The following is a 16,465-nucleotide window of genomic DNA, read 5'->3' on the forward strand; positions in this document are numbered from 1 at the left end:
CTTGTGGCTAGAAGATGTAGCACCCTTCAAAACTATATCACTCCTTTTACCTGAGAAATTCTGTTCCCTACTTTTTACCTCCTACTGAACCTACTCAACTCAGACGGCAGACTGACTGACTGACTGGCTCTAATTCTGTCCCCCTTCATCCACACTACTGCCATGCTGTGCTCATCATGAGCAGAGCATCCTTTCTTGCTCCGATTGTCTGTCTTGATTAGGTGATTTACTTTGTGGAAGGAAGTGACAGTATGCCAGTCCCAAGCCGAGGCTTTAAGTACTTCTGTCCACTCTCGTGGACATCCTCATACCATCCTCATGATGAAAACATACCCTAGATAACTTGCCAGGCTCAGGAAAATAAGAAACATGAGGGGCAGTGATACCCCAGCCAAGTTGCCAAATTTCTATGAAAAGGAGAACTTCCCTTAGCCACCACACCTTGCAATAAAGTCTCCCAGCTGAGCCCAGCCTCCGTCAATGGAAGCCCGCTGATTTGTAGACATACAAGCAAGAATAAATAATGGTTTTAAGCTACTGAATTTTAGAGTGATTTGTCACACAGCAACAGCTAACATATAAACCTGCCATGAAATATAAATCCAAGAGTTGAGCAAAAACTACAAAGCATTTTTTTAGTAGACAGATTTCCTTCTGTATCTGTCAGAATGTTGCCACATTCACCTGCCCCAAGAGATTTTTCACTTAACTGAATATGTTGAAACTGAGATGAGGAAACCAGTGTTACTATGGGTCATCCGATGGAAAATGGCAATACTGTAGCTTTCCTAGGAGAACACTATGTCAACAAAGTACTCACTAAATACAATTTATATGTAAGCTTTCAAGAGTAGAGAAATTTGAATAATTTCTAAGTGAATTTTCAAAATATTAGTTTCAAGGAAACATTCTCTACTCTAAAACATGTATTTTAATTAAGACTTCAAAAACTTTTAGGGATTAAATTAACCACATACGGTTCTGTAACTAACTTTTTTAGTAAGGCACTTTATTACATATTGATGTTTTCAATTTAAACAAGAAATTTTGTAATGAAAAAATAACAAAGACACATAGGAAGAGTTCAAGGAAATAGATAAAATAAAAAGGAAGTTTTCTGCCCCTAGAAATTTTGGCCACTAATTTCCAGAGATAATCACAGTTAGTAATCTTTGTGTATCTTTCCAGAAATTCTCTAGATATGTACAAGTGTTCTTTATTACAGATATCATAAGTACACACATACATATTTAAGTTAATCATCAAATAGTGAAGAACTATTTTGTAGGCACTAAACAAAATGTAACTACTGAAATTTGTAATTTGGGGGTCAACTTGTATTACTTTTAGTAAATAAAATACACTTAATACACAAGTGTACTATACTGGAAAGTAATAAGCTGCATTAATTTAATCAATGTCTATAATTCTTACTTCCATTTATTCAAAATGGTACTTCCTCAAGCTTAGTTTAAATTAGCCAAGTTTGTGGTAGGTGTAAAAAGCGACAGGAAAGGCAAATGTAATATACATAGGTGTGGCGCCACCTGGCCCAAAGTAGGAAAACCAGGAGTCAAATCCAATCCAGGTAAATGTGCTCCTTATACTGCACCTCACTGTGAATGAGCACAGGACACAGAACCCTGGAAGGAATATTTGTGATCTCGGGGATCTACGAAATCGCCAGTTCCTGGAGGGTAAAGCTCCATAAGGAAGAGAACTGTGTCACTCTTGCTTTTATTTTTTTCGTTTCAAGTTTTTATTTCAATTCCAATTGGTTAACATACAGCATAACATTTTTGCTTCTCTCTGAATCCCAAGTGCTGAGTAAAGAGACAGCAAATCTATAAAATGCTGCCCCAAGTGAGAGAAAACTAGAAAATTATAGGGTCTGGAATTCCTAGAATACATAGTACACAGTAACTAGCATGGCATGGGGTAGGCTATGTTTCGCTGTCTTCTTCATGTATATAAACAAATACTGATAAAGCACTTTAATATGTTTAAGGCACTATACTAGACACCAGAGACAAATTAGTCATAACCCTTGATCTGAAGTTCACAAGTAGTAATGAAGAGAGATTTCTGAACAAATAAATATAGTAAAATTATGAAGTAACCAAAACAAAAATATTACTTACAGCAAAAATGTATTTAGTCTGTAAGGAAATCATTTGCTGCTCTTATTTATCTAGAAAGAGAATTCACTGTAGAAAATCCTACTTTACAGGAATGTTCTACTTAATGTGTATTCCATGAAGCAAGACATGTAGATCAGAGGCTTCTATCTCATGATCTAAGACAGTTGTTCCATTCCCTGCCACCACGTCTGCCTTCAAGCCATCAGGAGAAGTAAAAGGGGAATGAAGGTCATGTCTTTTCCTCTTAGGGTATGGCTGAGAAGTTGCACACATCACATGTGCTCATATCTCATTGCTCAAAGCTAGTCATACGGCCACTTGCAGCTTCAAGGAAGGCTAGGGTATGCAGTCTTCAGCAAGGTGGCCAGGTGCCCTGCTAAACTCAGGAGTTCTGTTACCAAAGGAAAAAGGAAAGAATGGATATCGGAGGACAACTGGAAATTCCTGCTACAACCCATTTCTGAAATAGGTAAGCAGTTAATAGGTGTATTCAAATGTATGAGCATTCATGAAGACTATAACCTATCTCTACACGGGGGAGAGAGAAAATTATATAACTAATGCTTATGAGTATTATTCTGCACATGTTAAGCCTAGGGTTTGAGATGGAGACAAGCTCTTCAGCACAGAAAGGGCATCAAATCTGAGAGATTTGTTGAAGAAATAGGAACGGGGAGAATTATAGGACTAAATTTCCACAGGTCACAGAATAACAGTAACCATCTTGACCCCCCTCTTCTGATGCTCAGAGAGCAACAATCAAGATTCCTCAGTGTGGTTGTGTGAGTTGTGCACCCAACAATTCTAGATGGTACCATTCACATCATAGTCACCATAATGATGATTTTCTAGCAGGTGGGGTAGGGGTTCTTGAGGGGGTGCCTCTTCCCAAGTCATATAAAGGTGTCCTTTGGACCAGCTACAGTGCTAGCAACTGCATGCCCTTTAATGCTACTGAAGGGTAGAAGGCATGGATGTGGTACTGTTTCAGGTCTTGGTTATTCTTTTAAAAATATTCCCAAGAGTATTAAGGTAAGCGTCCTTTATGTTCCCCAGGAATCAAAACGTCCTAGCGCAAACACATGAAGACATGCTCATGACCATTCACCAACATGGAGAAACAAATCAAAATCACAATGAGACACCTCTTCACATCCACTAGGGTAGCTACAATCAAAAAGACCAATAATTACAAATGTCGGCAACAATGTGGAGAAATGAGAACCCTCATACATTGCTGGTGGGAATATGAAGTGGCATATTCCCAAGAGAAGCGAAAACTAATGTCTACCGAAAAACCTGCATGTGCATGTTCGTTGCACGATTATTCCCAGTAGCCAAAAAGTGGAAACAACCTAAATGTCTATCAACGGATGAGCAAATAAAATGAGGTGTAGCCATACAACGGAATATTATTCAGCCATAAAAAGATATGAGGTACTGATACCTATTACAACATGGATGAACCTTGAAACCATTATGCTAAGTGAAAAAAAGCCAGTTACAAAAGGCCACATGTTGTGTGCTTCCATTTACATGAAATGTCCACAATAGGCAAATTCATAGAGAGAAAGTGGACTAGTAGTTGCCTACGAGGAGGGGGTGAAAAGCAGGAAATGCTTCAGCTGAATTTGCAAACGACTGCTACTGGGTGTAGGACTTCCTCTCTGGGGTCATGAAAATGTTCTAAATTTGACTGTAGCGACAAAAAAAAAAACCCACTGAATTGTATGCCTTACAAGAGTGAATTGTATGGTATGTGAATTATAGCTCAACAAAGCTGCTAAAAATAAATAAAAGCAGATACAGGAAAGGTTTCTAACTGTGACCGTTGAAGGCATCAGGGTTGGAAGAAGTAAGACAATCGTGTTTCCCAGGAGTTTCATGGTCTGTTCTGGGTTTTTCAAAGCATAAATGACACTAAATAGTAGATTAAAAATATGTTATAAATTATTAATTTTTATTAAATAACATTGCGTGAAATGCCAAGATTTTGTCCAAAACATATATTATCAACAGGAATGATAGCACCCCTAATGGGGCAAAATTCCATTCTTGGGAGTCAACAATACCTCCTCTTTTTATATATAAAGCAACATGCAGGGGCGCCTGGGTGGCGCAGTTAGTTAAGCGTCCGACTTCAGCCAGGTCACGATCTCGTGGTCCGTGAGTTCGAGCCCTGCGTCAGGCTCTGGGCTGATGGCTCAGAGCCTGGAGCCTGTTTCCGATTCTGTGTCTCCCTCTCTCTCTGCCCCTCCCCCGTTCATGCTCTGTCTTTCTCTGTCCCAAAAATAAATAAACGTTGAAAAAAAAATTTAAAAAAAAAAAGCAACATGCATATGTTACATAAAAAGATATACAGTTTATCTCTGGCATTAAAATTTCATGGGGAGTGGTGATTAGGAAAAAAAAATTATTTAAAAAGGATCCTTGGGTCCATGATTTTCTGATTCCTCATTCATGTATACTATGAGCACCTGCTGTGTTAAACTATTACAAGTTGAAAATGTTTGGCACCTGGAAGTCCCAGCTTTTCTGTGTAAGATACTAGTTGTTGCCTAACCATGTGTCATTTATCAAATGTTCTTCTGTCTTATGCTGAGAATTTATGTCTTGAAACCAAACGGTACCACCAGCCAGAGAACTAAAAAAAAGAGGTGAAGAAGATTTGCTACCTATGTATTGTCTCTTCTCAAGTTTTCTTTTCCACTCTCACTCCCACCTCTGAAAAAACAATCTTTGAAAGGGAGGATAAAATCGGGGATATTTCCCGATTCGTGTTAGCTACCACCCTCCCCAACCCTCCCCCTCCAAGTCACAGAGGAGAAGACTTACAGAGCAGCCACCACCGCAGGCTGAAGAGGTCAAGTACATGATATTATCACCTAAACACACAACCTCTCCTTCCTCTTCTCTTCCCCTTCCTCTGTAACATAACCTTCCTGTACAGCACCTTCCCCTATCTTAATTGGTCTATTCTACCCCATTTCAAGGTTGAAAAGGATCTGATTTTAATTTTCAACTGAACTTCACACAGAGTACACTCTCCTGGAAAAAATGCTTTTACATTAACTGTGGAATAAAGAGCTTTGACTTCTAGTAAAGACATTCCAGACTCTGAAATAAGGTGGAAGTGACTCCTGCTTCAGTTCCTGGGGTGGAGGAAAGGTAGGGAACAGATCAGAAGGCAGGACATTCAGCCTTTGTCTTCTGGTCCGTCTGTCCTCCGACTCCTTTCTTCCTCTCTAGGAAAGACACCCCAAGCTATGGCTTTATCAATCATCTTTGGTTGACCTGGGAATGACTGGGCACAGAAGTGGCATAGTCTTGCTGCTGCCAAAGCCCTGGGGCTTCGAGCACTTACTGCCTGGTGTAGGGACCCCATAACCCATCTGCCACCTGCCCTCCCTACCCATCTCTCAACTATCCCACTACTCCCGAACGCTGACCATCCATGACCCACATTCCCTGTTCCTGTGCCTCATTTTAGGACCGCCACTTCTGGGCTGGGTCTCTTTCTTCTCTCAGTATCAATTGAGATGTCAGCTGGCTATTTACCTGCCCCCAGGCAAGCAATTCACCTGAGAAGGGGGTATGCTTGTCCTGATCCTCAGTCCTGAATAACAGTGCAATCAATGTGTGCAACCACAATCCAAAACATCTTTTCTTTTCTTTTTTTTTTTTTACCCATCAGAAATATTTTTAGTTCCCCATTTTCAATTAAGCATTTCTAGGTTTTGAATCAAATGTTGGCCCTTATAATCTATTCACGTCTGTTCCCAGTGGAATTCAATTGTTCTTATCTGCTCTTCACAACGTTGAGTTTGAATAGTGAACATTTAGATGAAAATAAGAAACCACCTTTTTACAGGAAGTAATCTGAAATCTTGCAACAAAATTATCTAATGGCCCTGAAGTACAAGGAAAGCAAAAAGGAATTTTAAAAATCCCCCTCCCCCCAAACAGCTTTCCTAGTTTCATTTTACTCAGTGATAGGCTTTAAATGAAATTATTCCAGGGTGTAAAATAATAAGTAAACTATAAAGGCAGTTCAGAGCAAGAAAACAGGACCAAGCTGAGATCTCCAATTTGCATGTGGTACTCTGCAATTACTTTTATGACCTACTTTCATGCATTTTTAATATGACAGAAAATAAACTCTACTGTCAAAACTTCCCATCCTTTCTACAATCTTGAAGCATAGTTGGTGGGCTTCCCCTCTGTTCTAATCAAGTGGCTGAGCAACTAATTTCCTAAGCCTCAGCCTCCCGGTCTAAATCACAGCATAACCAGCGACTCTCTCTGCTCTCCTTACCTAGAGCAATCATTTATGTAGCAAATATACATGGAGTGCCTACTGTGTCCCAAGCTCTGCTTATACAATTTCCATTATCCTGAGACTCTTACTTGAACCGTTCATTTTTATAAAAAGTCCACAGTGACTACAACTAAGAATTCTTGTTTGATAAAGTCTGATGTTGATGGTGATCCTCTGGGCACAGACCCAAACGTCTGCCCCCAACCCTTATCAACTAGGATTTGGGTTAGCAGTTGTCACTCATGTGCCTGAATGTGAATCGTCGAGATGATGAAAGCGATTAGTGAGAAACAGGCATAGGACACCTGTTAGGGTCCCCGGTGCTTTTGTAATGGACCTTGGGGGCCTTGTCGGAGAACCTAATCACACAGCTTCCACAAAGAGTCTACGGAATAGGGTGTTCCCAATAAAAACAACTTTCCTGCCCCCCCTTTTTTTTGAGACACATTTTTGTAAGTTCAGAACTGGATGCAAGTCCTAATATATTTCATGAAATAGTCTGATTATTTTATACTTGCCCTTTTACAAAAATGCCTCTAAATCCATTTGTACACTTAGCTCATTTTCAGCCTGAATAACTGAATATTATTTCCTACAGTTTCGACAAAATCACAGTGATTTCACAAGAATTCCCTTTTCTTTCTTTTTAATGTAAATGTACACACAGATTTACCATTGGCACAAACCATAAAAATCCAACAGTGGCCATTCATCTTGGGTCACTCCTCATAAATGTGTAAAAAATTTCTAATATGCTTGCTGTTCTCCCCCCCCCCCCCCCGCCCCGCCCCTTAATTCTTACTATTCTCTCTTTTCACAGTAAGGATGCTGTAATTCTAGCTGGCGACCACGGGCTTTGCCAAGAGGATCATCGTCATACTGAAATCTGAAGTTGCCAATTCACCCCCAGCAGAATGGGAGAGAAAATGGCCTGGCGGCTTCTGGTGACCCACAAGTGCCCACAGTTACCTAACCGACACATGAGTCTGAAACAAAGTGTAGGAGGCAAAGTATAGCACCTGTTACACATTGTTACGTTCATAACTTTGTGTTACTGAAATAGCCTTGGCCACCTGCAGGAGCATTTTGGTATTCTGCTATAAAATGCACTTACCCTAAAGAGTAGAGGCGGCATCGCTTGCTGCGGATTTGATGAGCTAAGCCAAACCTGTCATCAAGACAGACTGACCAAGGCTTCTTTGCAGGGCTGGAGTCAGTAGCTAGGCTGTCTGTGCTCATGTGATTGCATGCAATCTGTAAGGATTGGAAATCAATGTGAATCATTTAAAGCGCTGGATGATAAGTGGCAGGTGGGGGGTTACTGCTTTCTCAGTCCCTGAAAGCCATAACAGGAGAGTTATGTCCTTCTCCACTGCCAACTACTCCTCTCCCCCAGGGAAGCACAAGACTGCTATCAAATGTTCAGAGGAACTCCAAATACTGGATTATAAGGAACCTTGTGGAGACTATAGACAGGTTTGAAGGGAAGTTGAGAGCTGCTATAGCCATATGCACAGAGTATGTAAGGGAGAACAGGTCAGGAGCAAAGGTGGCAGAAAGGAGGGGTCCCAAAAAGCTTTGCAGAGATTTGTGAGTCCTGGAGAATGAACAGAAGTTGACCAAGACGCTGAGATCAAGAAGAGCATTCCAGAGGTAGAGAACAGTGCTGGCAAAACACAGAGGACTGTAATCCATGGTGTCTCTACCAGAAGTTGTGAGATCCAACTGTGGCCATGGGTCTCAGAGGGATACAGATTATCAATTCCTTATCTCAGGCATATAAGCTGGGGCCACCTCGGTCCAGAAAGGTAGCATGAGTTATCCAAGGTAAACAGCTGATCAAGGGTCAAGTGAAATTAATTCATAGTCCCTGCTCCCAAGACCGTATTGTTTGTGAGAAACTGTTCTAATGAGCTTCCTCCTAGGGGAGAAGAGCGAGAGCCCCACGCAGGAAGAAAGGAAGCTCTTCCTGAGCTATAACCAAAGCACTTCTTTTAACTCATCCATCAAAATTTGGTGAGGAAACCAAAGGGAACATGTATCTAAATCAAGCAGAAGCAAGTCTCTGATTTCAAATGCACATTTAGCAAATGCACTGTGATTGAGGCTGGCACAGTGTGCACGCTGAGGTGGCTGGAACCAAGGAAAGCAGGTTCTGTGGCCCAGGTGTTCTTTTGCGGCCAGCAGCACCTCACTGAACATCAATTTCCCCCTAATCCTTCAAAACTCCCATCACCATCATGATGCTCCATGAATCATGCAGCATCTCTGGCTGTCACATCACAGACAACAGACCATTCTGGGTGCAAAGGGTGGTCTGAGGTTCATTGCTTTAATTCATTGGAAAATATAACAGCAAATGATTTTCTTCTTAAGAAGATATTCTGGGGGCGCCTGGGTGGCTCGGTCGGTTGAGCGGCTGACTTCGGCTCAGGTCATGATCTCACGGTCCATGAGTTCGAGCCCCGCCTCAGGCTCTGTGCTGACTGCTCAGAGCCTGGAGCCTGTTTCAGATTCTGTGTCTCCCTCTCTCTCTGCTCCTCCCCCGTTCATGCTCTGTCTCTCTCTGTCTCAAAAATAAAATAAACGTTAAAAAAAAATTAAAAAAAAAAGAGAAGATATTCTGGGGGCACCTGGGTGGCTCAGTTAAGCGGCCGACTCTGGCTCAGGACATGATCTCGCAATTCAAGAGTTTGAGCCCCGCATCAGGCTCTGTGTGGAGCCTGCTTCCGATTCTGTGTCTCCCTCTGCCCCTCCCCCCACTTACACTGTCTCTCTCAAAAATAAATAAACATTAAAAAAAGTGTTTTTTTAATAAAAATGTTTTAAAACATATTCTGGGTTTGCCCAATTCTTTTATTTAACAGAGTTTCCAGAATTCTAATCTGAAAAGAGTATATACATGTAGCCTATTCAACTGATACAGCATCTCCCGTACTTTTGCTGTGATCAAGGGCTACTGGGCTGGCAAAATTATCCAGCACTATTTATCAGAGAGATAAACGAGAGAGCATATTGCTAGGATTTGGACATTTTAGAGGGAAGTCTAAAATGTGAAACCCTGTATATATATTCTTGCCCCTCACCAATGTCTTTCTACTTCTCTACCCATGACCCCTGTTTAAAGGAAAAAAATAACAGAAAATGGAACTGAATTTTAAGCAACTATTACAGAATACATTTATTAACTGGGTACATCAGCATGTTAATTTGTATAATTCATTTCCTATGATTCACCCACAAAGACATGGGAATTATGCCTCTGCCCATATCCTAGTCCCCACTCACCCATCAAGGGAGGGAAAACGGCTAATTTAATTAAAGTTCAATGTGTTTGGTGGGCCTGTCTTACTAGTGGGCAGGTTACTGCACCTTAAACATCAGCACCTCCATTGTCATTGTGTCCGACACTCTCCCTTCCTCTCACCCCTGCAGGTAGGCAGGTAAGTAGGGAGGGAGGGAGGGAGGCAGTTCTGTAGGCCCCTAAAGCATACCTGGACCTCATAAGCCTGAACCATTTGCTCTAGGTCAGCTTCCTGGAGTATTTTTATTAAAGTGGTCTGATGATTCCCATTTCTTTGTGTGCACTTCTCCCTAAGAACCTCCATAATGACAGAACATGATATAGATGTTCACAGGTTCTTGTTCATGACTCCCTCCTAACACCATTAAAATTTAACTCTCGCCTCTCCCACCATGTTCCCAGGGTATGGCCCACCTACATTCTGACAGGCCTGGGAGGCACCTAAAAATACAGATTCTCAAGTCCCACTCTGTAAAGTCAGAATCTTTGAGGCTGATGCCTGCGAACATGCCTTTTAATAAGCTGCCCCAGGTGATTCTTATGCGGATAGTCCTGTGGGTTTACAGGAACCCTTTTGTAAAGCCCCACTGGAAGGTTCCAGCTTGGCCTCATCTGTGCCTTAGCAAATTAAGGGAAGAGGCTCCACTTGGGTCAGAGCTTTATTTATTTATTTTTTTAATATGAAATTTATTGTCAAACTGGTTTCCATACAACACCCAGTGCTCATCCCAAAAGGTGCCCTCCTCAATACCCATCACCCACCCCCCCTCCCTCCCACCCCCCATCAGCCCTCAGTTTGTTCTCAGTTTTTAAGAGTCTCTTATGCTTGGGCCAGAGCTTTAAAATGAAAACAGCAGCCCCTGCAACCCGACCCCTAACAAAAAGCCACAGAGGCAGGCAGTGACAATTAGCCAGAGGCCTCCAAGAATCCGATAACTATTAAGGGTCAAGATTCAGGGCTTTGAAGCTCAACTGCCCTTACTTTGCCAATGTTGGGGAGTAGAGTTTTATTCTATTAAAGGTGACCCTTAAAGCATTTCTTCTTCTTCCAAAGATTTCATCTTACACAGATATACCCCTGTTGGAAAGACATTCTTTTCCATTCAATCTCTCTGCTAATGTTCCCCTTTCCACTCCTAGCTCAAACATACCTAACACAGGAGTTTTTCCATATTAACTATCTCAGTGATAGACATTAGCTTTGCAAAACAACTAGAAGCACTCAGTAAAATTCAGCTCCTAAAAATTAATTAAATATTGATTTTTCAAAGTTTCTTGTTAAGATTTATGGCCAGGGCTTCAATAAACTCTCGTAAGCAAAATAAGTGAGGGCAATAACTCCTAGCTAAGCTCTAACTCCAGTAATTACGTTCTCTCTCTCTCTAATTCCCCTTGTAATTTTAGCTGCAAAAGCAAATTAGGCCTAGATAAAGGAGAAGAAACTCCAGGAAAAAAAAAATGTTTTCTGAAATGTATTTTAGTTATTTAACTTAAAGGGATTAACCAATTTTTTTTAAAGATTTTATCTTTAGGTAATCTCTACAGACAACGCAGGGCTCGAACTCAGAGCCTCGAGATCAAGAGTCGCATACTCCACTTATGGCACCAGCCAGGTGCCGCTTAAAGGGATTAATTTATTCTCATTTCATTTGGCATCCCAAAAGATGGAATAGAATTTCTGGCACCCCATAAGTAAAATCTGGCAAAGAGAGCCCTTAAAACTTGGGGACTTCTAGCAAAAATCACTTCAATGATCAACTGTATGTTCATGTAATACCGTTATTTTGAAAGGCAACATCTAAGGAAAGAGTTGTATTTTTGTTGCCTTTATCCGTGTGTGTGTGTGTGTGTGTGTGTGTGTGTGTGTGTGTGTGTACCAGTAAATATAACAGATACTACTGTTACAAAGTCGTAAAGTCTGCATCTCCAGGGCTTGGATTTTTATGTTATTTTTACAAATAGATAGATGCATAGATGATGAGATAGATAGATGGATGGAGAGATGGCTGGCTGGCTGGCTAGATGATAGCTAGATAGGTAGTTAGATAATGTTTTAAAATCCACTTTTTCTTTTTTAAAACAGCAACTGTTGCTTAGATTAATTTTGTGCCGCAAGGCCTGCTTCCCAGAGGCATATGGTTTGGGGGTGGCCATAAAAAGCTGGATCTGGAGCCTTCCCTTAGAACAGAGCACTGTGTTTATGACTTAACCATTTCTTGTTAGCATCAAACAGTGTATCATCGACTCCAGAACTCAGCGATGTAATCGTGGTCTTTCACATTAGGAAACAATACCTAATTAAACTGCACTTGACGTTGTGCACACTCTACCAAACACCATATCCTCTGGTGTTTCATTAAAAATTCAGGTCCCCAATCATGCCATCAGGGACACACAGCGTGCAAGTGTGCCATCTCATTGCAGTCGAATGCCACACTGTCCCTGGCCCTGTGCTTCCGTTTCCAAGCTCCCCCACCCATCTGTTCACCCGTGTTAGAGAACACACAACTCTCTTGCATCCTAGCTGTTTGCCAGCACGTGTATGTATTGAATTTAGGTTTTATACCCCAGGCAGTGCCGACCACAGAACAGGTGCTCAGCAAATGCCTGCTGAATTGAAGAAGGAGTAAATCAATGATGAACACATCAAATGCTGGGCCTTGCTGTACAAGCTTGAACACAGATTTGAAGGAGATGGTTTTTTTTTAAGTAGCATAAGAGAATGGGGGTGGAATTTGCTTTAGTACCTTCCGAAGGTTTTTTCCCCCTTGCCATTATGACTCACTACTGCTAACTATGGAAATTTTAGGTAATAGTGACTCTAATATTCTTCCAGTTTTGTAGGCTTTCATTGTCAAGATGAATTCTAAGGGAAGCCTGAGCTCCTAAAAGAGCCAAAAAAAAAAAAAAAGACAAAAAAAAACCAAAAAACCCTCTGCATTACATAGAGATGGGGTAGGAACACTGTTTAGCAAAAGATTCTGATCAAGAGTCAGTTAATGTCATCTCTGATGAGCTCCCATGTGCTGGCTTCCTGGTGACCTGGATGTGCAGAAAAGCACAGCACTTCACCTGGGTAAAATGACTCCTGGGTACAAAACCACTGTGAGGTCTAGAGCTTTATCTCAGTTTTTCTGGAGGATGAAAATCCTTCTAGTGAACTTCATAAACCAACTGCACTCATCAAGGTGAATAAGATGTCCATGTATCTACTTTCCCAACTAGTTGGTTAGCTGCTTGTGGGCAGAGACTGTATCCCCAGGGCCTGCCACAATCCCTGGCACGAAGCAGGTGCTCAAAACTACTTTGTGAATATTGATCCTACACTACTCTCGGCGCAGTACAAGCTCACAGAACTGGGAGAAACCTAAGGAAGAATTTAATAGCTTGATCCTTTTCAAGATCACAACATTGAGAAACAGAGAAACAAAATAAATCGCTCAGAGTCACTTCAGACTGCATTGTGGGATGCTTTTCTTTTCTCTTCAAAAGTTTTCTCCTCTCAGTTCATAACTCACGGGGGAAAATCCAAGAGGGGCTTGAAATAATCCTTTTGTGCCTCATGAGCTTCTTCTAAGTAAATATGCCTTTTATAAGTTACAGAACATTAACCTGAAATACATATAAAATGGAATCTAGAGGCTTTTACTTGGTCAATTTATTTGGGGCGGGGATGGAGCCCATAGTTCTCAAACCCAACTCATAAGTTTAACACCTTCTCATTTTCCTCTGGTGTCTTAAGAGTTTCTTAAAGTCACAGTCAAGAGGTCGGGCTTTTCCTCCTTCATGTAAAACCAAACTGTACAATTAAAATTTCAGCACCTTAATTAAATCTGTGAGTGTCCACCAAATTAATTTGCAGCAGCAAAACAAGATGAAATTATGTAAAGCACAGGGATCAATTTATCATTCCATAACTTGCGATTAATTCAACAAGCTTTCACTTCCATGTCTAGGTGACAACCATTAAAGTCCAATTGTCTGACTGCATTATATGAGAAATGGGACTTTCTTTTACGCCCAGTCTTCTAAAACATATTCTAGAAACATATTCTCTTGGGGCGCCTGGGTGGCGCAGTCGGTTAAGCGTCGGACTTCAGCCAGGTCACGATCTCGCGGTCCGTGAGTTTGAGCCCCGCGTCGGGCTCTGGGCTGATGGCTCGGAGCCTGGAGCCTGTTTCTGATCCCGTGTCTCCCTCTCTCTCTGCCCCTCCCCCGTTCGTGCTCTGTCTCTCTCTGTCCCAAAAATAAATAAACGTTGAAAAAAAAAATTTTAAAGTTGCAATCCATTGTGGATGATACTTTAAAAAAAAAAAAAAAAAAATAAACATATTATAACCACAGATGAAAAACGGGCTCTGCTGCCAGCAAGGTTTGGGAGAAGAAGTGGGATGCCAGGGGGCTGAAGGGACATCAAAAGAGCCTGAGACCCTCAGTGCCACACGAGCTCCACGGGCTACCTCCCCAGTTGGCCTAGGCGCCTTAGAGGCAGTGTGAGTTTCTAATTTACTAACACCTCCCACTTAATCCAGGGCAAAGTTTCCCTCAGGCCTTGATCTTCTCTTATGTCTCTCCATCCCCAGGATCAGGCTACTTGAGGACAGAACCTCCTGATTAACGTGTCAAGAGCCATAGACTCTCCTTAATAGACAGTCCCTTTACTTGCCGGGGGCACAGGCTCAGCCTCGGCAGGAGCTGCCACAATGTGTTAAGTCACCACTAAGGCCGATGCTCCATAATGACTTTAAATGCTCTAAGAACAAAGTACTGTTGGATTCATTAGCTTCTCGGACCTCCTGCAATGTCCCCTCTGCTCCCTGGCCTAGTGGGGCCCTGTCCACCAAGCATCTGTGGCAGAAAAGCAAAAAGGCAGATTCCTCCAAATCCAAAATGGAACTTGAACCTCCAGATGATGGTTTTGTTTTATGACACACTTGACTGCCTACTCACGGGTGTGAATCTGTCACCTCAAATGGTTTTCCAAAGCAATTTGCTAAAGTGGATCTTTAAGAACACGTCAGGATGAATCATTAAAACATTTCAAGATGACAATACCCCTGGAAGGCAGAAGATACTGAAGCAAATAGAAGGCATCTTATCTGCCTTCAAACAAGTGGATAAATGTAAGCACTGAGGCCTCAGAAACTATGTCCCTATCAAGTCCCCACCAGGAGTCCCTGAGAATCTTCCTACCCCCTCACTGATCGAATCCTTTTTGAAAGGGGGTTGATCAATATCTTTTAGAGTGTCTCCAGATCCAATTGCACCTGAAATACAACCTGAGTGGTGCTGATGTATCTCAGAAACCTCAAGGCTTCCTCGTCCAGGGACTGAGCAGGTCCTGCCCACGGCTGGAGATCTATATGCCACCGGGGACGCTGTAGAAGACAGAAAACAGAAAACAGGTTGATGTGTAAAGTGTTGAGGCACTGGGGGTGGGGGTGGGGGTGGGATGGACACAGAGCATCAGCTAGGCTCCTTGGCTGCTTTAACTGTCTGCAAAACAAACATGTCTGTGCACAGGCGGTGGGGAGTGGGTTCAGAGCTACTGTCATTACAGTCACATCGGTCACAGGGAGGCAAGCAAGGCCTGAGAAAGCCCAGCTACCAGGTTAAGCAAAAGACTGCAAAGGCCTGGGGACGTCTGACTCTTCTGATCAAAAATAAACTCCACTTGACCCCATCAGGCTCTCTCAACTGTGGCTTTGTATTACTGTGCCTCTCCCCCATGCGAAGAAAAACTCCTCTTATCTACTAGAGTTTCCAAAGCTTAGAGCTTCAGAACTATGAGCCTCCCTAAGGGCCAGTTATGTCGTCGAGGCAAAAGCCTGAAGTCCTTTGGGTGCTTGGGTGCCTTCCCCAGCACAGGGAGACAAGGGCAGCCGCACTCAGTCTTCCAGGTCTCAGTGTGCCTAGCATCTGGGGCTGTGCACCTGCGGGAGAGGACCCCGGAGCTGTCACCACCAAGGCTGACAAGAGTAGCCTTCTAGCAAGGGGCTGCTGCCTTTCTGCAGAGGACGTGAGGAGCACCGATGAGCACAGTGGTTAGAAATGAAGGCTAGGCCTCCTTTTGCAGCAAGGGTGGTGGGAGGGATGAAGGGCTGGGGGATCGCAGTGGTCTGGAAGAAACGCAAGTAGGATCCCTCTAGTCAAAAGGAAGCACTAGTCATGAAGTCCTTTCTAGAGTTCCAAGTCCCCCACCTGTACTTATCACCACTTAGAAACCTTCCAAAGCCTTGCTGTGATTCTCAGGGGGAGAATAGCCCTCAGGGTGCAGGGTGGGGAAGGGGGTTGGGGGGGGAGAGAAGCCCCATCTGCTGGGAGGGTAGATGTCTGGAGTCAGGAAAGACGCTGGGTGTCTAGGCACAGGGGTTCCCGCAGTGCTTAGACTGGGCCTTTAAACCCCCTTTTATGACGCGGAAGGAGGCAAGGGAAGGTTCTAGGGACAGATAAATGCACCATTCACGCATACACATTGTTCTTCACTCAGATATTGCCAGGATCTGAATGTGTGTGTTCCCCTCCCTCATATTCATAGGTCGAAATCCTAATGACCAAGGTGATGGTATTAGGAGGTGGGGCCTTTGGGAACAGCTTAGGTCATGAGGGTAGGGCCCTCCTGAATGCAATCAGTACTCTTCTAAAAAAGACCTCACAGAATTCCCTAGCCCCTTCCACAATGTGAAGACCTGGAGAGAAGGC

At 42.6% G+C, this 16,465-nt stretch overlaps 1 protein-coding gene across 1 annotated transcript in view; it reads right to left on the reverse strand.

The window, feature by feature from the left end:
• Window positions 1–16,465, reverse strand: part of METTL24 (methyltransferase like 24) — a 105,469-nt gene that overhangs the window by 56,600 nt on the left and 32,404 nt on the right. The window contains exons 3-4 of the mRNA XM_040474618.1: window positions 15,043–15,141; window positions 7,574–7,713 (exon numbers count right to left, since the gene is read on the reverse strand). Of these exons, the coding sequence (XP_040330552.1) occupies window positions 7,574–7,713; window positions 15,043–15,141 (239 nt within the window). The remainder of the gene's footprint in view (window positions 1–7,573; window positions 7,714–15,042; window positions 15,142–16,465) is intronic.

The sequence above is a fragment of the Herpailurus yagouaroundi genome, unplaced genomic scaffold (genome assembly GCF_014898765.1).
Source record: "Herpailurus yagouaroundi ecotype Mexico unplaced genomic scaffold, PumYag 139, whole genome shotgun sequence".
Taxonomy (NCBI): domain Eukaryota; kingdom Metazoa; phylum Chordata; class Mammalia; order Carnivora; family Felidae; genus Herpailurus; species Herpailurus yagouaroundi.